The 21,334-nt window shown below is 42.3% G+C and overlaps 1 protein-coding gene across 1 annotated transcript in view; it reads right to left on the bottom strand.

Annotated features, from left to right (window-relative positions):
* Positions 1-9,953: 9,953 nt before the first annotated feature.
* Positions 9,954-21,334, bottom strand: part of LOC141154967 (cytochrome P450 2G1-like) — a 140,480-nt gene continuing 129,099 nt past the window's right edge. Inside the window, exons 7-9 of the mRNA XM_073641546.1 lie at positions 18,688-18,875; positions 16,213-16,354; positions 9,954-10,718 (exon numbers count right to left, since the gene is read on the bottom strand). Of these exons, the coding sequence (XP_073497647.1) occupies positions 10,531-10,718; positions 16,213-16,354; positions 18,688-18,875 (518 nt within the window). The 3' untranslated portion in view covers positions 9,954-10,530. The remainder of the gene's footprint in view (positions 10,719-16,212; positions 16,355-18,687; positions 18,876-21,334) is intronic.

Genomic DNA, 21,334 nt, shown 5'->3' on the forward strand with positions numbered 1-21,334 from the left:
CCACACATAAGCAGACGGAGGTCTCTTAGAGAGGTATTCACATTGGTATTCACATTGAGAAACATCTTACCGCGGCTTTCTGGTACACATGAATTGGCCAATTTATGCGCTAAGATTTCTCATTTATTTACAGCAGTAATGCTATTCATTTTCCATACTTCATATTTACATGCGCTAAAAAAAATTTTCAAAATTTTTTTTCATTTATTTCTATTTTCTACAGCAGTTATGCTATTCATATTTCATATCTATATACTCAGTGTTACAGTGTGCTACTTTATTTGTTCATTATTCCAAAATCTTGTCATGCCTTTTGGGTTGCCCAATGCACCAGCAGTTTTTCAAAACTTTATGGACAATGTATTTTCTGATTGCATTGGGAGATTGGTTGTTATTTACCTTGATGATATTTTAATTTTCTCGCCTAATTTGGATTCTCACCAGGAACATGTCCAGGTTGTATTACAAACATTGAGGGATAATTCTATTTTTGCAAAAATTGAAAAATTTATTTTCTGTTCAGGAAATTTTGTTTCTGGGATACATTTTATCTGCTGTTTATTTTATTATGGATTCTGGGAAGATGCAAGCCATACTTGATTGGGTTCAACCTAGTGACATAAAAGTGTTGCAACTTTTCTAGGATTTGCCAACTATTATAGTAAATTCATTAGGGGTTTTCAGAGATTGTTAAATATCTTACTGACCTTACAGCTAAGGGAGCGGACCTCAAGGTTTGGTCTCCAAATGCCATTGGGTCTTTTATAAAACTGAAGAAGTATTTTATGTCTGCTCCTGTTCTAATGCAACCCAATCTTCAGGAACCATTCATTGTGTAGGTGGATGTGTCAAAGATTGGGGTATTGCCGTTTTATCTCAGGGGCCCAAAACTCTGACTAATTTACGGCCATTTGCATTTTTCTCAAACAAATTTTCATGTGCTGAAAGAAATTATGATGTCGGGAAACATGAGTTACTCACTGTTAAATTAGCTTTTGTAGAATGGAGGCATTTTTTGAAAGAAGCAGTTCATCAAATCACTGTGGTCAGTGATCATAAAAATTTAGCTTACATTGAATAAGCTAAATGGTGAACTCCTTGACAGGCCAGATGGTCCTTGTTTTTCTGCTGGTTTAATTTCTCTACCACATTCAGGCCGGGGTTTAAGAATGTGAAGGCTGATGCACTGTCACGCAGTCTTGATTCATTTTCACCTCCAGAACCTCAATCCTCCATTCTTCCAAAGGGCATAGTGATTTCTGTGGTATAGTCAGCGTTGAAGGTGCAGATCCGTAAAACTCAGTCGTGGCCCTGTCTACCACTCCAGGATCTAAGCAATTTGTATCTGTGTACTTAAAATTGCACCTGCTACAGAAGTTTCATGATTCTGTCTTGAGTGGTCACCCGGGGGTCACAGCTATGCAGAAACCTTTCCCAGACTCTTTTGGTGGCAGTCTATGAGTAATGATATTAAAGATTTTGTATCCGCCTGTGAAGTTTGCGCACTCGCTAAAGTTTGTCATAACAGGCCGGACGGGGAATTGGTCCCAATGCCAATTCCAGAAAGACAGTGGACTCATCTGGATTTCATCACATATTTGCCTCTATCTGATTGGAAGAGTGTTATCTGGGTGGCAGTTGATAGTTTCAGAAAACAGGCTCATTTTGTTCCATTGTCAGGGTTACCTAATTTCAGAAAAACTCTCCAGGTTGTTTATTCATTATGTGGTGTGGTTGCATGGAATCCTCTTAACTTTGTGTCTGATAGGGGAGTGCAATTTGTCTCCAAGCTCTGGAGAGCTTTTTGTAAGAAACTGGGGATTGACCTGTCTTTTTCCTCTGCTTACCACCCTGAAACCAATGGTCAGATGGAGAGGACAAATCAATCTTTGCAGCAAATTTTGAGGTGTTTTGCTGCGACTCAGCAGGAGGACTGGTCCTCATTCCTACCTCTTGAACAGTTTGCTAGTTTACTTTTAACAGTCGGATCTATCAATCCACTGGAACCTCACTATTCTTCTGTAATTATAGTTTTGATCCTCATTTTGGTGAGTTTTCCAGGATTAGTTCTGAGTGTCCTGGGGTGGAGGTTGTCATACAAAAGCTTGGTGATGTTTGGAAGGAGGTTCAAAGGAATATTGCGGTTTATGACTGACAACTGGTCCAAAATTTTCCTTCTCCATATTTATGCCTGGAATGGCATTAAAATCCGGGATGAATGGAGTAGCTGAATACAAAGCCTCTCGTCTAGGAAATGATACATCAAGTGGCAAAGCCCCTTGTACATTGGCATGCACCAATTCATTAGAACTGTGGACATCGCTTGCACTGAGTATTGTTCCTCTCTTGTACTGGTCCTTGTAGTTTTTGAGGATAGATCAGAATGACTGCTCATTTCTGAGCTATCACTGTCGCTGAAACTAAGGCCCTCAAAATCATCATCACCATCTGATATTATACTTTCTTAACTGTTAGAACATGAAAGGACAAACGCCTCCTCTGCAGTATAAAACTGCTGTGCCATTTTATTACTTTTTATATTTTATTAAATATAAATTTACACTACACAAAATTACTATCAAATTGTGTATATAGTATATAAGGTATTGTACATCGTATTTGTATGTGTATAATAGTACAAAAATGAACCCAATTGATTAATGCAATAAATTGATTAACATAACTGATTAACATAATTAATTGATTAACATAATTAAATGTTTATCATAACTGATTAATGTAATTGATTACAGTAACTAATTGATTACCATAACTAATTGATTAACATAACAGACTGATTATTCAAATAATTGATGGAACTATTAAAAATGATCAGTAAAACAATTGCGATCAACCCTAACCCTAACCCCAACCCTAACCCTAATCACATTTATCTAATCAACTTATACTATACTAAACACCTAACCTATCTAACTTTATATACTAATAAATTGATGCGACTAACTAGAAAAGGGGTAAATGTATTGATTTGCGTGTGTGTTTTTACAGTATGACAAGATTGCCCATTGACAAAGCTCTAGTCATAGCTCTAGACATAGCTCTTGTTAAATTTCTTGTTCTCACCCACATTGCTCTCCACAGTGTGGCACCCCCCTGCATCTCTTCCCTCATTTCTGTTTATCTGCCTACCCATTCTCTACGCTCCGCAAGCGACTTTCTACTAACATCCGCACTAATCCGTACCTCCCACTCCCGGCTTCAAGACTTCTCCAGAGCTGCACCTATTCTTTGGAATGCTCTACCTCAAGAAATTAGGATGAACCACAACTTACACAGTTTTAGGCGCTCCCTAAAAACACACCTGTTTAGGGCGGCCTATCACCTTCCCTAATCAAAGTCCTTTTATCTTCTTATAGCCCACCCCTTATTTCTCTAAACATAAGTCTCCACCGAACTCAAAAGCATTACAGATACTGGCTGGTGATGAGCTCATGCAGCCTTTATCTATCCCTCATCCACTCAAGATGGCTGGACCATCCTTGTAAATAAGCCATTGTACTTTGTGTCACCACCATCTCATTGCAGATTGTAAGCTCTTACGAGCAGGGTCGTCATTATTTTTGCTGTAATTATTGTATTATCTTTAGCTATGTTACTTATGACTGTTATAATATACACAATTCATGGAAAAAAGGTAGTGTGTACACCCTAAACAGGTGAACATTTTAAATTAGTATCCCATTTATTACCATATTGAACACTACCAATAATGAACTAAATAAAACCCCATCGTTAAATAGGCGCGGAAAACACATAGAGAACAAAAAACGATATAAGGGGCCACTGGATTTGAGAATTTATATCAAAGTTTATTAACAATAAATAGTCACACAGTAGGGGTAAGTGCAAGTATAATAGGATAGACTAAAAAAGCCATAAAAACAGCCCACTCCACATGGCAGTCATCATATTAAGCCCCATATTATATATACTTCCGTCATAAATTTAAGACATAGAAAAGCAGAGAAGATGCCACCATGGGGAACATAACAAGTGACAACTCTATGCCAAAAGTAATCTGTCTTAGTGCCCTTATATCATATAGAGGGTGAAAGAAATGCTCATAAACAGTAACATATACATTTATCCCCATAGCATTCACCATATACATATACATACCAGGGTAAATCGACCCAGGTCACGGAAAAATCCGGGGGCAACCAGGAAATAAGGAGCCCAATAGGAGAGCCTACATGTGGAGTGGGATGCCCCGACGCGCGTTTCGAACTCCCTTCTTCAGGGGACATCTTGCATTTCTTTCACCCTCTATATGATATAAGGGCACTAAGACAGATTACTTTTGGCATAGAGTTGTCACTTGTTATGTTCCCCATGGTGGCATCTTCTCTGCTTTTCTATGTCTTAAATTTATGACGGAAGTATATATAATATGGGGCTTAATATGATGACTGCCATGTGGAGTGGGCTGTTTTTATGGCTTTTTTAGTCTATCCTATTATACTTGCACTTACCCCTACTGTGTGACTATTTATTGTTAATAAACTTTGATATAAATTCTCAAATCCAGTGGCCCCTTATATCGTTTTTTGTACTTATGACTGTTGTATATGAACCTGTGAATTGTTAAGTGCTGCGGAAGATGTTGGCGCTATATAAATAAAGATTCTTATTATTATTAGTCAGAAGCACTTATCACTGTTTCTCCTCTGATCGCTCACTGACAGAAAATCAGAGGAGAAACAGTGTTTTATATGAGGCTAATTACCTGTGAAAGTTTGTTACTACAACAAACTTTCCCAGCAATTGCTGTCATTGGCTAGCATGATGGTGACATCATCAGGACCTGAAGCAATCGGAATCCTGGTGCTTACAGGTATTTGGGGTTCCCGATCTTTGTAAGACTGACGCCCATAGATAGATGTTGGTGTAGCACAAAGCCTAGCAAGCGCCTATGTTTATCTTCCTTCGTCAGTCAGGAAGCGGTAAAAAATGCTGACACTACAGAGAGATGTTTGTAAGAAGGCTCGTTCTCGATGACCAACTGATGTAAAAATGCCAACAATCACCCAAAGAAGAAGCAAGGGGCCTGTTCGTTGAGTGATTTGACACCAGTATAAAAATCACTGGTATTGGCTGCACATTGTCTCATATAATTCGAGTATGTGCAGTTGATAACTTGTACTGTATATGACGACTGAACAACCATTAGCGATATTTGTGTTCCCATCATTGTTTATCAGCCTGTGTAAAAAGGCCAGTAAACAATTAACAATCGACTTTTATATTGTCAATTAATTTATAGCCTGAAATCAACAGTGTTAATTCTATGTAAATATTTGTGTGTGATGATGCAATATTTTAGCATTTAGGGACCGAACTTTTAATTTTACCCAGGACCAAATTTTATCTAAAACAAGTCTCACACCATCCTTATGGAAAAAATGACCAAGTATGGAATGGACAAGGCAACTGTTAGGTGGATTCATAACTGGCTTAGTGATCGGACTCAAAGAGTGGTCATAAATGGCTTCACATCCAGTTGGATGAATGTCTCAAGTGGGGTACCACAGGGCTCTGTCCTGGGACCTGTATTGTTCAACAATTTTTATCAATGATTTAGATGAAGGAATTGAGGGTAAACTGATTAAATTTGCTGATGACACAAAGCTAAGAGGGATAGCTAACACTAGAGAAGAGAGAGAGGATTCAAAAAGACCTAAATAAACTGGAGCAGTGGGCAGTAACTAACAGAATGTTTTTTAACAGGGAAAAATGCAAAGTACTACATCTGGGCAATAAAAATGAAAAAAGCATATACAAAATGGGAGGAATAGAGCTAAGCAACAGTACATGTGAAAAAGACTTAGGTATACTAATAGATCATAGACTGAACATGAGTCAACAGTGTGATGCAGCAGCAAAAAAAGGCAAATACAATTCTGGGATGTATTAACAGAAGCATACAGTCTAGATCATATGAAGTCATTATCAGACTGTACTCCTCTTTGGTCAGACCTCATCTGGAATGCTGCGTCCAGTTTTGAGCACAGTGGCGTACCGCCAATGGCGGCAGACCACGCCACTGCTATGGGGCCCGTGGCCGGAGGGGGCCCGTGAGCCGGGAGGGCCCCAAGCAGCGTGGGAACGAATAGGATAGGTGAGTAGGAGGTTGCGGCGGCAGAGGAGCGGGTTGCGGCAGTGGAGGAGCGGGGCACACACAGTAGCCCCTGCCGCAGCTACTACGTGTGCCCGCTGCTAAAGGGACATGAATATTCCCTCTTCTCCACTCCCATGGGCGTGGAGAAGAGGGAACATTCATTCTCTTCAGCAGTGGTCACGGAGGAGCGCTGAGCCGCGGCTCCTGTCAGTGCCCGCTGCTAAAGAGAAAGCATATTCATGCTTCTTCACGCCCATAGTCTCGGCGTGGAGAGGAGTGAATGTGCCGGCAGCAGCAGCAGCAGCTCACCTCGGCTTCTGAGAGCGCGCGCAGCTCAGATGCCGACATGAGCTGCTGCAGACAGGACTCAGCGCTTGAGCAGAGGTGAGAAAGGAAGGTGAGTATTAGTGTTTATTGTTTTGTGTGCAGTGATTGGGGGATGAGGGGGCCACACATACCAAAATACTTGGATTGAGGAGGACACACATACCAGGAATAGGGGATTGAGGAGGCCACACATACCAGGATTTGGGGATTGAGGAGGCCACACATACCAGGATTGGGGGATTGAGGAGGCCACACTAACCAGGATTGGGGGATTAAGGAGGCCACACTTACCAGGGGGATTAGGGGATTGAGGAGGCCCCACTTACCAGGGATTGGGGGATTGAGGAGGCCACACTTACCAGGGATTGGGGGATTGAGGAGGCCACACTTACCAGGGATTGGGGGATTGAGGAGGCCACACTTACCAGGGATTGGGGGATTGAGGAGGCCACACTTACCAGGATTGGGGGATTGAGGAGTCCACACATACCAGGATTTGAGGATTGAGGAGGCCACACATACCAGGATTTGGGGATTGAGGAGGCCACACTTACCAGGATTGGGGGATTGAGGAGGCCACACATGCCAGGATTGAGGGGTTGAGGAGGCCACACATACCAGGGTTGAGGAGGCCAAACATACCAGGATTGAGGATTGAGGGGTTGAGGAGCCCACACATACCAGGATTGGGGTATTGAGGAGGCCACACATACCAGGATTGAGGGGTTGAGGAGGCCACACATACCAGGGTTGAGGAGGCCACACATACCAGGATTGATGGGTTGAGGAGGCCACACATACCAGGATTTGGGGATTGAGGAGGCCACACATACCAGGATTTGGGGATTGAGGAGGCCACACATACCAGGATTTGGGGATTGAGGAGGCCACACATACCAGGATTGGGGGATTGAGGAGGCCACACATACCAGGATTGAGGGATTGAGGAGGCTACACATACCAGGGATTGTGGGATTGAGGGGGCCACACATACCAGGGATTGGGGGATTGAGGAGGCTGCACATACCAGGCATTGTGGGGGCCACAGATACCAGGGATTGTTGGATTGAGGGGGCCACACATACCAGGATGGGAAATTTAGCTGCTGCATTTCCCACCCTAGGCTTATACTCAAGTCAATAGGTTTTCCCATTTTTATGTGGTAAAATTAGGGGCCAAGCCTTATATTCGGGTCAGTTTATTTAACCCCTTACTTACCGGGGACGTATTAGTACGCATATTTGCGTACCCTCCGTTCAGTGAGGGCTGCTGCGCTGAGCCCTCACTGAACGGAGCACATGTCAGCTGATTCTTACAGCTGACATGTGCCCGCAACAGCCGCGGGTGGAATCGCGATCCACCCGCGGCTGTTAACCAGTTAAATGCTGCTGTCAATCTCCGACAGCAGCATTTAACGCGCGCTTAAGGGTAGCGCGTCATAAGCCCCGCCCACCGGCGACCCCGTCACGTGATCGCGGGTCGCCGATGGGCGTGCATGACAACCCAGGGTCTGCAGCAGACGCCTGTGGTTGTCATGATCTTGTCGCTATGAGCGCCACCTAGTGGTCGGCGCTCATAGCACAGGACCATTTCTGCTGCATGCAGGGGACCTGCTTGTCCCCTGTATGTAGCAGAGGTGATCGGATAGTTGCTGCTTCTAGTCTCCTATGGAGACTATAGAAGCATGCAAAAAGTAAAAAAAAAAAGTTTTTAAAAATATAAAAAAAAATAAAAGTTTAAATCACCCCCCTTTCGCCCCATTCAAAATAAAATATATAAAAAAAAAACCCACATACACATATTTGGTATCGCCGCGTTCAGAATCGCCCGATTTATCAATATAAAAAAAGAATTATTCCGATCGGTAAACGGCGTAGCGAGAAAAAAATTCTAAACGCCAGAATTACGTTTTTTGGTCGCCGCAAAATTGCAATAAAATGCAATAACGGGCGATCAAAACATCGTATCTACCCCAAATGTTATCACTAAAAATGTCAGCCTGGCACGCAAAAAATAAGCCATCAACCAGCCCCAGATCACGAAAAATGGAGTCGCTACGGGTCTTAGAAAATGGCGCTATTTTTTATTTATTTTTTTTACCAAATTTTGGAATTTTTTTTCACCACTTAAATATAAAAGAACCTATACATGTTTGGTGTCTATGAACTCGTAATGACCTGTAGAATAAGAAGGGCAGGTCAGTTTTAGCATTCAGTGAACATGGTAAAATAAATAAATAAAAAACAACTGTGGTATTGCACTTTTTTTGCAATTTTACCGCACTTGGAATTTTTTTCCCGTTTTCCCGTACAGGATATGATAAAACTAGTAATGTTGTTGAAAAGTACAACTCGTCCCGCAAAAAATAAGCCCTCACATGGCCATATTGACCAAAAAATAAAAACGCTATGGCTCTGGGAACAAGGGGAGCAAAAACGAAAATGCAAAAACGAAAAATGCTCCGGGGCTTAAGGGGTTAAAATATACGGTATTTTAAAATCAGTGAGTACGTGGTGCCCATAATACTGCAGGACTGTGGCGTGCATTTTACTATATGGGGGTTGCATTTTACCCTATGGGGTGTGTAATATACTGTATGGAGGACTATGGTGAGTGCATTATATTCTATGGAGGACCATGGGAAGTTCATTATACTATATGGAGGAATATGGGGGGCGCATTATACTATATGGAGGATTATGGGGGCGCATTATACTATATGGAGGATTATGGGGGGAGCATTATACTATATGGAGGATTATGGGGGCACATTATACTATATGGAAGACTATCGGTGGTGTATTATACTATATGTAAGGGTATGTTGGGCCATTATAATATTTGAGGGCTATGTGGGGGGCCATTATACTGTATGAAAGCAATTATACAGTGTGAAGGTTTGTGTGGGGTCCATGATACTGTTTGGAGGGCTGTGTGGGGACCATTATACTGTTTGGAGGGCTCTGTGGGGTTCACAGTTGGAGGATTATACTGCGTTAAGGTCACCATACTTTGCCGTGGGAGTTGAAGTGGGGTACAATAGGGTCATTATACTGTGCATGTGGAGGAATGCACCATAGGGGTATCATACTGTTTGGGGGGCACTTTTGTTGGCATCATACTTTATGGGGCAATGAAAGAGGAATCTACGACTTCAGAAGGAGGAAAATTTCTATGTAAAGGCTGGCTTGTTATGAGATCTGCTCTTCTGTGACACAGACAAATATTTATTTATTTTTTGTGGGGGGGGGGCAATTAGAGCTCTGCTATGGGGCCCCATGACTTCTATGTACGCCCCTGTTTGGGCACCACATTTTAAAAAAGACATCGACAAACTGGAGCAAGTTCAGAGAAGAGCGACCAGAATGGTGACCGGTCTGCAAACCATGTCCTATGAGTAACGGTTACAGGATTTGGGAATGTTTAGCTTGCAAAAATGAAGACTGAGAGGAGACTTAATAGCTGTCTACAAATATCTCAAGGGCTGTCACATTGAAGAAGGATCATCTTTATTCTCATTTGCACAAGGAAAGACTAGAAGCAATGGGATGAAACTGAATGGGAGGAGACACAGATTGGATATTAGAAAAAACTTTTTGACAGAGTGATCAATGAGTGGAACAGGCTGCCACGAGAGGTGGTGAGTTCCCCTTCAATGGACGTCTTCAAACAGAGGCTGGACAGATATCTGTCTGAGATGATTTAGTGAATCCTGCTTTGAGCAGGGGGTTGGACCAGATGACCCAGGTCCCCTTCAACTCTACCATTCTATGATTTTAAGTCCTGTCTGGGGAGAAGGAGCGTAAGCATAGGTATCGCTTAATTCTTCCATTACTTCATTTTTAATTGTCTTGCATTTGAAGCAATGTACAAAGGTGAGCCTATATATGCATTTTATACAAATCAGACAGAAGAATTAAAATCATGCAAGAAAAAAAACAAAATGAAGGCAGCATAATAATGATAAGGTTGAACAAGGAAACTAGACAAAAACGAATAACCAAATTTTATACATAGAAAGTCCATAAATGTTTCCACAAAATGCCTGGGAGAAATAAAGTACATCAGATCTCACGAGGTAGAAATGACAGCTCATAGTTAATGGGGGCATTTAAGAATCCCGCCAATTTTGGAGCGATATCAGACTCTGTAAATTCAGTCATTGAAGTCAGTTTAAAGTTTTGTAGAATGGCGGTGAGGAAGATAAAAAGCTCCATACGGGCCAAAACCTCGCCTGGGCAGATCCTCTTTCCTAAAAAGAGTAAATAAAAGTTAGAAAGATAGGGGACAATACAAGCACAATAGTGTCTTATTTAATGAATAAAAGGATGAAAGAGTTAAGGTAACTGATCACCTTGAAAGTTTGTATGACCCACAACAAAGGAAAGGGTTTTAAAACCAAAAAGTTCCAGCTGCAGGCACTTCAACAGGTTGGAGGAGCCCTGCTGGTGCTGTAATTCCAACAAATGCCAGAAGCTGGTGTGGGGTATAATCAGCGTGGTATAATCTCAACATGTTTCGAAGCTGAACAATCTTCTTTCTTGGTTGTAATTCTCCAGAGGAAGAAGTTTGTTCTACTTCGAAACTCGCTGAGATTAAACTGCCCTAATTATCCTCTACAAGTTTTCTGGATTTTATTAGAATTACAGCACCAGCAGCTCAGATTACCAGCTTTCTTCCAATACTTGATGATAAAAGTTAGGCACTTTTACGGCAGGTCCTAGACCAGACACGTTCTTAAAGGCTGACACAAACGGATGTGGACACAATGATCATTAATACCATCGTTCTGTCCTCATACAGTATCCATGTTATTGATAGTGTCCCCTCTGTACACTGGGCAATGTGCTGCTGATAATGATGATACACTGGCATGTAAAATTTGGGCACTCCTGGTCAAAATTACTGTTAAACATAACACCATCTATAAAATATTTGAAGTTGAAAAGAGGATGGCTCCTACAAATGGTTAATGATCCTAAACACATGTCAAAATCCACAATATACTATATCAAAAGGTGCAGGCTGAAGGTTTTACAATGGCCCTCACAGTCACTTGATCTGAACATCACATAAAATCTGTGGCTAGACCTCAAAATAGCAGAGCATGCAAGACGACCCAGGAATCACACAGAACTGGAGGAATTCTCCAAGGAAGAATTGATGAAAATCCCTTAAACAAGAACTGAAAGACTCTTGGCTGGCAACAAATAGTGTTTACAAGATGTGATACTTGCAAAAGGGGGAGCTACTAGGTACTGACCATGCAAACTTTTGCATTGGCCCATTTTCCTTTCTGTGATTTTTAAATTTTAAAAGATGAAAATAAATAAAAAAAAAATATATATATATACAGTACAGACCAAAAGTTTGGACACACCTTCTCATTTAAAGATTTTTCTGTATTTTCCTATGAAAATTGTACATTCACACTGAAGGCATCAAAACTATGAATTAACACATGTGGAATTATATACTTGAAGCTCATCAAGAGAATGCCAAGAATGTGCAAAGCAGTCATCAAAGCAAAAGGTGGCTACTTTGAAGAACCTAGAATATAAGACATATTTTCAGTTGTTTCACACTTTTTTGTTAAGTATATAATTCCACATGTGTTAATTCATAGTTTTGATGCCTTCAGTGTGAATGTACAATTTTCATAGTCATGAAAATACAGAAAAATCTTTAAATGAGAAGGTGTGTCCAAACTTTTGGTGTGTACTGTATATACAGTGCGTATGGAAAGTATTCAGACACCTTTAAATTTTTCACTCTTTGTTTCATTGCAGCCATTTGGTAAATTCTAAAAAGTTCATTTTTTTCTCATTAATGCTGCACCCTATCTTGACTGAAAAAAACTGAAATGTAGAACTGTTTGCAAATCTTTTAAAAAAGAAAAACTGAAATATCACATGGTCATAAGTATTCAGACTCTTTGCTCAGTATTGAGTAGAAGCCCCCTTTTGAGCTAGTACAGCCATGAGTCTACTTGGGAATGATGCAACAAGTTTTTCACACCTGGATTTGGGGATCCTCTGCCATTCTTCCTTGCAGATCCTCTCCAGTTTCGTCAGTTTGGATGGTGAATGTTGGTAGTCAGCCATTTTCAGGTCTCTCCGCAGATGCTCAATTGGGTTTAGGTCAGGGCTCTGGCTGGGCCAGTCAAGAATGGTCAACTGAAGCCACTCCTTTGTTATTTTAGCTGTGAGCTTAGGGTCATTGTCTTGTTGGAAGGTGAACCTTCGGGCAAGTCTGAGGTCCAGAGCACTCTGGAAGAGGTTTTCATCCAGGATATCTCTGTACTTGGCCACATTCATGTTTCCTTCAATTGCAACCAGTCATCCTGTCCCTGCAGCTGAAAAACACCCCCATAGCATGATGCTGCCACCACCATGTTTCACTGTTGGGATTGTATTGGGCAGGTGATGAGCAGTACCTGGTTTTCTCCACACATACCGCTTGGAATTATCACCAAAAAGTTCTATCTTCATCTCATCAGACCAGAGAATCTTATTTCTTATAGTCTGGGAGTCCTTCATGTATTTTTGAGCAAACTCTATGCGGGCTTTCATATGTCTTGCACTGAGGACAGGCTTCCATCGGGCCACTCTGCCATAAAGGCCCGACTGGTGGAGGGCTGCAGTGATATTTGACTTTGTGGAACTTTCTCCCATCTCCCTACTGCATCTCTACAGCTCAGCCACAGTAATCATGGGGTTCTTCTTTAACTCTCTCACCAAGGCTCTTCTTCCACGATTGCTCAGTTTGGCTGGACGGCCAGGTCTAGAAAGACTTCTGGTGGTCCCAAACTTCTTCCATTTAAGGATAATGGAGGCCACTGTGCTCTTAGGAACATTGAGTAATGCAGAAATTTGCCAGATCTGTGCCTTGCCACAACTCTGTCTCAGAGTTCCTTAAGCAGTTCCTTTGAGCTCATGATTCTCATTTGGTCTAACATACACTGTTAGCTGTGAGGTCTTATATAGACAGGTGTGTGCCTTTCCAAATCAAGTCCTATCAGTTTAATTAAACACAGCTGGACTCCAATGAAGGAGTAGAACCATCTCAAGGAGGATCACAAGGAAATGGACAGCATGTGACTTAAATAGGAGTGTCTGAGCAAAGCGTCTGAATACTTATGATCATGTGATATTTCAGCTTTTCTTTTTTTAATAAATTTGCAAAAATTTCTACATTTCTGTTTTTTTTTCAGTCAAGATGGAGTGCAGAGTGTACATTAACGAGAAAAAAAATAAACTTTTTAGAATTTACCAAATGGCTGCAATAAAACAAAGAGTGAAAAATTTAAAGGGGTCTGAATATTTTCCATACCCACTGTACATGACAATGTGACCAAGTTGTTAACTTTATTTGTATTTTTGAAACCTTTTAATAATTTGATAAAGGGAGAGAAGTGACCAGTCGGTCCGGCACTTGGCTGTCTTCTCTCAACCCGCTCCAGTTGACTAGCATGTCTCTCCCTATGCCCACACTTATGAGAGACCTATCAATCAACTGTGGAGGGGCAGAGAGATTTAAAGGGGTCTAAATACTTTCCGTACCCACTGTATATATATATATATATATATATATATATATATATATATATATATATATATATATATATATATATATATATATATATATATATATATATATATATATATATATATATGTATATATATATATATATATATATAATTTTTTTTTTTTTTTGCCTAAAATAAAAAGGAAATGTATAATCTTTAACTTTAGCCCTTTTAGAGATCATTTCATCTTCAACTTGCTAAACTGCTGCCAATAACAATAATTTTGACCAGGGGTGCCCAAACTTTTACATGCCACTGTATATATGGCAACATAAACAACCTAATCACTTTACGAACGAGCATTTTATTCGTTTGATGACTGATTTTTGGCCATGTTTAAACAGCTCCGTGATCGGGAATGAGTTCTTCCTGCAAATGCATGAACAATATAACATTAATGTTGGTGCCCCTGCATGGTTCCCCTTCCCTCTCTATGCTGGGATGCCTACATACCCACCACCTTGGTGCGCTCCCTATTTACTGGGTCTGTTTCCGGGAGGCACGCCTAGTGCGTGCTCCCCTGTTTTTAAAGGGGCAGCTCGTGCACCTGCAAACGTGCCCCCTGCCAATGGCTGGGAGGCATCATGTATAAAAAAAACCTTCCCCAATAGGGAGGTGCCCAAGCAACATTGAGTCATTACTGTGTACAGTGTGCTATTAATGAGTTGTTACGTCCCCTGGCCCCTGAGTGGCTAGATACTGAACATGAATCCCTGGTCCTTGTGTGGCCAGTGAATGAACCCGAATCCCTGGTCCGTGTGTGGCCATGCCTGAACATCATCCCGTTGTGCATGTGTGGCAAGGACCTTAACATTATCCCCTGGTCCGTATGTGGCCAGTGCCTAAACCTCGCCCCCTGGTCTGTGTGTGGCCAGAGCATGAACCTTGTCTCCTGGTCCATGTGTGGCCATGCCTGAAACTCATCCCCTGGTCCTTGTGTGGCCAGTGTCTGAACCTTGCCCCCTGGTCCTTGTGTGGATAGTGTCTAAATCCAAACACCTGGTCCTTGTGTGGCCAGTGCCTGAACCCAAACTCCTGGTCCTTCTGCTGCCAGTGCCTGAAATGTGTACTCCATATGTCCGGACTGCTAAAACAAGTTTCAGAATCCAATCCTGTCTGTGACTTTGTGTCAGTATCACTCTACCTAAGAATCCAGAACCTGCATAGTCTGAACGAAGCTCAAATCCGAGTCTGTGTCTGCGTGCGTGACACTTGGTGTTAGCAGGTGCAATACCAGGAACTGCCTATTAGGGGTACCTAGCGGCTACCTGCAGCTCAAGCCTGACTCCAGCATCAGGAGCTCCAGTGAACACCAGGTAGCCGCTAAACTAGACCCCTCTTAGACAAGCCCGGCCCTATGGCACAGTGGGTCCACGAACCTCATACGACACCTGCATGCGTGTCAAACAACTTATAAGTTTTTACAAGGCTGGTTTCACACATCCTTGAAACATGGATAGTTCTCATACCAGAAGACCCAGATCAACCACCAGGGTCTCCCAATCTGAGCTAACTGCTTCATATATGCTAATGAAACAGTAATCTCAGGTTGAGAGACCCTACTATCAGGCTGAGTTTTCCATTGCGAGAACATTGGAAAACCTGGAGGCTTGAAATTGGTCCAATTAAGCAAAGGACAGCAGTAATTATCTTCCTACTCTGCAGTCTATTCTAATGAATAGGGTGTGCAGCCTGCAAATACAAGAAGCTAATAAACAAAACAGAGGACTAATTTTTTTCTCACTCGGCTATATATCAGAACTTTGATTTTCCACACACAGGCTAGTCATAGATGGGTGCATTACGGGTGTATTTTTGCACATATATTACAAATACATGTCCTTGCCAGAATGTAGGTATAATGATTTAAACAAAAAGTTTCAGTTTGGGTCCTTAGACCAACCGTGGGCTAGTACTTGCATCCCTAATACAGACACATAAAGATGCATATCCAAATGTTTGCTTTTTGAAGTGTATAAATGGAGATAAACTTGAATAATTGCATAATAAAAATAATAATATCTACTGATCACTACTTGCAGTCAATAATTATTAATTGTTTACATTTAGAAAATGTAACCTAATTTTTGACTCCATGCCAGTCGAATTCTCAACCTCTATGATTGATGTATCCCTGCATGACTTTCAGGTTCCTACCTACTGAAAAAGGCATCACAGCTTCATTCTTCTTGAACTTGCCACTCTCATCTAAGAAGCGGTTTGGATCAAACTTCCACGGAGAAGAAAACTTTTTGGGGTCACGATGAACAGTGCAGAGTAAAGGGTAAATTTCTGTGCCCTAAAAATTAATACAAAAAGTGAAGTGTCAATTCAGCTCACCACCCCTGTGTTAAAGATAAATATCCTAGGAACTTCCAGGGTAGACAATCTGTGGCCTGGTTGTGGTGCAAGGAGTATTCACTGGTCTGGCTTCCAGGTCAAATAGCTCTCAAAATTCCAAAAGGGAATATTCTCCAGGGCCAAAGGAATTAAAATTTAGCCTTTTAATCATATAAATTTATATATGGTTAGGCCCACCCCTTAGCACTTTGTTTGTGGTAGGGTTTACATAAACGCCAACCGCCTTTTGCCTGGATTGTGTCTAACATTTTGAGAGTCCATGCAAATTTGAGGCAGATGTCAAAAAGTTGACATTACAAGTTCCACTGACCACTAAATCCCTCTTACCCCTCCATGTACAGAGGTCTGCTATTATGATATGCTAGATGAAGATCCCAGTGGGCACGCAGAGAGCCGACACCATTACAACACTGATGTTGTGATGTTTCCTACAAACACCATGTGTAGAACAATGTAAGGTACAGTGACAGTATACAAAAAGGATGGTGTCACCCTACAGACATTTCTAAAGACTCAAATATAGGGGGAGGAAGAGTTGAAGTTTCATTCAGGCCTTAGAACCCAAAGAAGCCTAAATTGTCTCTGTAAGAGTATGTCCAGGACAAGCATGGTCTTCTTCCCTCCTTACTAAATCAGGTACGCTTTTCAGGTATTTTAAGTATATTGAATGGTTTATGAATAATAATGTAAATAGTATAGTATGTACAGTTTTATAGCTTTTTATATATGAATGATTTGAATGTATTATGACAATGTTATAATGTGGTGTTATATTAAGATAGGGACAGAGTAAAGATAGGAAGTTAGGGCTTGAGCATAGGAATAGGATCAGGAAATAGTTATGCATAGAAAAAGAATAGTTAATATAGATAGTTTGAGAGGGGCAAGGGTACATGTAGGGGGAAGCATTTCCTGGTTGTGGAAATAGATATAGAGATAGTGACAGTGTTGATTAGTTCAGATAAGATTCTTTGGAGCAGAAGTTCAGGGCCAGGTGGCTGAAGAGCACCATGTGAGATACAGATGGTGTGAGAGCAGCATGAGAACCGCCACAACAAATTTTCGTGGACAATCCCGGCACGTTCGGGGCCTACAGAACGAATTAGGTATGGAAGAGCCTGCCTTACTCACTTTCATTATAGGGAAGCCGGACAGGAAACCAGAAAAGGAAATTATGTTGAGAATCTGGGGAGATGCAGAGCTGGGCGGAACATCCCAGGGGCCAAAGGTGCTGGCAAGAAGAGGAATAGAGCAAGCTGAAGAAATCTTTGCCACTTTGATATATTGTGCTGTATCCATGACTAACACTGAGCTTGATCTACTGCCTAAAGTAGAACTGTTTAAAAAGGGCAAAGTGTCTGCTTTTGACTGTGCAGCTGCATCCGGATCTGAAATCGCGGAGTTAGCGGAGTCCTCTGGACAACAAGTGAGTGTTATCCAATTTACACAAAGCACACGAAGGACAGAACACTATTTACTTGTGGGGTGCCAGGATGTGGAAGAATAACAGTCCCTTGCCCATGACTACTGCCCTATGCACATTACATCTCCACCCCATATGAAAAGACCAGTACTATAAGTGATGGATACTAGTGCGTCTCTTTAAAGCTATTACCTTTAAGCTCAAGAACTTTTGTTATCCGTTATTTTGTAGCAAAAAAAAGATTGATTCCCACTCTTCCCCCTTAATTTCAATCACTGTCAATCACCAATTTAGTGTTCAAAAACACCCTGCTCGGAATAGAACATATTGCCGAGGGGGCCAGTTAGTATGTTTCTGAGAATGCCGATGCAATTGAAAACAGCAAAACCTGTGTCCTTACTGCCTGGGCCTAGAGGACTGAAACACTTTGAACAAAATTTTAGTTTAATTCTATTTTAAATACCTTGCTGTACTCTAGCTGATAATCGCCACCATGGACCGATTTAATGCCCATTGCTGTTTTTAATGCTTGTACTTTAGATATAATTAGAAATAAATATCATTATGGCTTGCTAAATATAGGCATGGTGCCATGACAGTATGTGAGTGTTTGCTGATTTCTCAAACTTGTTCAGTACGGTTGCTGATAGCATGTATCAAAGGTTAATTTATGTCTGCTGCATCCACATTAAAAAATCATAACATTTGTGTCTATACCGTGTCTACAATATATGTACTTTGTACTTTATTATTACTTCGCTACTCTTAGCCCCCATGGCGGTCCCCCTGGTTTGACCAATATAACAGATAATGTATAAATAAATGATTGATATATAAGAAGTCCATACCTTGGGGATCTGATATCCTTGAAACAGGACATCTCTGGTTACCAAATGGGGTAGATTAAGAGGGATAACATCACTGAACCGATGGATCTCCTGCATAACAGCCTGAGTATAATGCATCTCAAGTCTATCTTCATAATTCGGAGGCCGGTCTTGTCCAATCACTTGATCAATCTCCTTGTGGATTTTAGCTGAAATTAGAGTTAGAGATTTATTTTGAGGTATTTAGTTACAGATGTAGCAAGTGCCAAAATAACTACACACTTACCCTACTGAAAGTATGCTTTTACATAATGAGTTGGGATGAGCGTACCCGAACCTGAAGTTCAGGGTTCGTATCAGACACCCAGTGTCTGTTACTGAGCCCCAAACATGGACAATTTACTGTATGTCCAGTTTCCTGTTCGGGATCGCCAGTCTAATAAAGCTGCGCACTCTGCAAACACAATACTTTGAGTACTCTGCAACTCTATATGTGCTATTTGTGTGGTAAAAGCCACTGTGTGTACGCTGCAAACCCGTCTGTGAGAGTACTTTGCTAAAAGCCGCTGTGTACTCTGCCCCCTCCGCCTGTGGGTGTACTGTTCCTTCATGCTGCTGAGTATACTGTGCACCCGCCACCTGTGGGAATACTGTTAATTTAAGGCACTGTGTGTTTTCTATAAGTCTGAGCAATCAATAATTGGCATCAGTCATCTCATTGCTATTAGTAGGACCCCAAAATAATTTTTCAGGCTTGTGTGTTTCATAGTACGTTTGCAAATCAATATATCGCATCTGCCTTCTCGTTGCCATTTCAAGGCATCAAAAATAATTTTTAAGGCCTGGTGTCAGTTTTTTAGTACTTTTGCAAATTTATATATCGCATCAGTGTAACATACCTGGCGGCGTCCTTGCATGGTGGTCCATCTCCCACTGTGCAAGAGGGCGCACTTGATCTCCTGTCCGGAGTGTCTCTCTGGCTTCCCTCCATGCTGTCTGTTTGTGTCTGTTTCTGCTGCTTAAGGGCGGCGCCCGATCACTTCCTGCCTTTTGTACCTGCTGTGGGTCACACCCCTTGTGCGTCCTCAGCCTATTGCTGTCTGTCACCTGGTATATAGCTCAGCAGCTTCCTTCTATCCCTGCCTGAGCATAGTGTTTCCTTCAGTGTGTGCTTGCACTCTGAAGGTGCCAGGTCCCGTCTCTTGTCTCCTGCTTTTTGTATCAGTTCCCGTGTCTGAACTGTGTCCTGTATGTCTCCTGCTTTTTGTATCAGTTCCCGTGTCTGAACTGAGTCCTGTATGTCTCCTGCTTTTGTATCAGTTCCCGTGTCTGAACTGAGTCCTGTATGTCTCCTGCTTTTTGTATCAGCTCCCGTGTCTGAACTGAGTCCTTTCTGTGTTCTCTTGTCTGTCCTGTCTGAACACGCTCCTAGCCTGTTCCTCCTGCCTTCTAGGGGCCGATTACCTAGACCCGTTCCTGTATCTTGTCTGACCTGTCTGAACTCGCTCCTAGCCTGTTCCTCTCGCCTTCTAGTGGCCGATTTCCTAGACCCGCTCCTGTGTCTGGTCTGTCCTGTCTGAACACGCTCCTAGCCTGTTCCTCTCGCCTTCTAGTGGCCGATTTCCTAGACCCGCTCCTGTGTCTGGTCTGTCCTGTCTGAACACGCTCCTTGCCTGTTCGTTCCGCCTCTCTGGGGGCCGTATTCCCAGACCCGCTCCTGTATCCCTCTGCAGTGTCGGTCTCCCCAGTACACTCAGTTCCAGTCTGAACTCTCTCCTGTCCTTTACCTGTTTTGCCTCTATGTCCGTTCCCTTCCTTTTTCTGCAGAGTCTGAACTCGTACCTAACTCCTGCTTGTTGTCTCTGCAAGTACTGTGTGAGTATCTGGCTCTGTCTTTCCCTTCCTGTCTGTTCCGTGTGAACAGAGCCCTGTCCTCCCTGCTCAGCCTTGTCTGCACTCTAGCTGTGCTTGCCTGTAACCCTCTGCCTGTATTGTTCCTGAGTCCCGGTGTGTACTGGGTTCTATCCCGCCTGTGTTCCTACCTGCTAGTGCCTCCCTGTCTGCACTCTAGCTGTGCTTGGCTTTACCCCCCTGCCTGCATACCCGCCTGCCTGCATACCAGTCGTGCCTGCCTATACCCTCCAGTCTGTGTGCCAGCCTACCAGCCTGTTCCTGTATTCCCCTGTGTGGGTCAACAGCCGTGTCCGGGGTCTGTCCTGGAGTAGCACCTGGTCCCTCTGCTCGGTTCCTCCTTGGTGCACTGGCGTCGTATGCCGTCGTGCGACCCTGGTCGGATCGGGTGAATACTTAGTCACGCCCCTCCAGGCATTCACTCTCCGGCACGGTCCAGTGGAATCACTACCAATCACACGCACACGCCGCTTAGCCCGGGCGTGTGCATAACAGCATGCTCAGGCCATGGTTCCCGTTGAGCCCCACGGCCTTCGCTCTCTGAGAAGTTTTCCAGCGAATATATGCATTAAAATAAATAAATAAATTTTTTTTCTCTTAGCTGAGTTCCAGGCGAAATTACGCACCGTCCAGATGGATCTATCAGCTCTCGTTCCTGCGGATCCGCCACGTTACTATGGGGATCCAAGACAGTGTCGTGCATTTGTGGAGCAATGCATGCTACACTTTAAGGCCTACCCTCTCTATTTTCCTTCCG

This window comes from Phyllobates terribilis, unplaced genomic scaffold (genome assembly GCF_046119375.1).
Source record: "Phyllobates terribilis strain yellow unplaced genomic scaffold, ASM4611937v1 Scaffold_7__3_contigs__length_470593459, whole genome shotgun sequence".
Lineage (NCBI taxonomy): Eukaryota > Metazoa > Chordata > Amphibia > Anura > Dendrobatidae > Phyllobates > Phyllobates terribilis.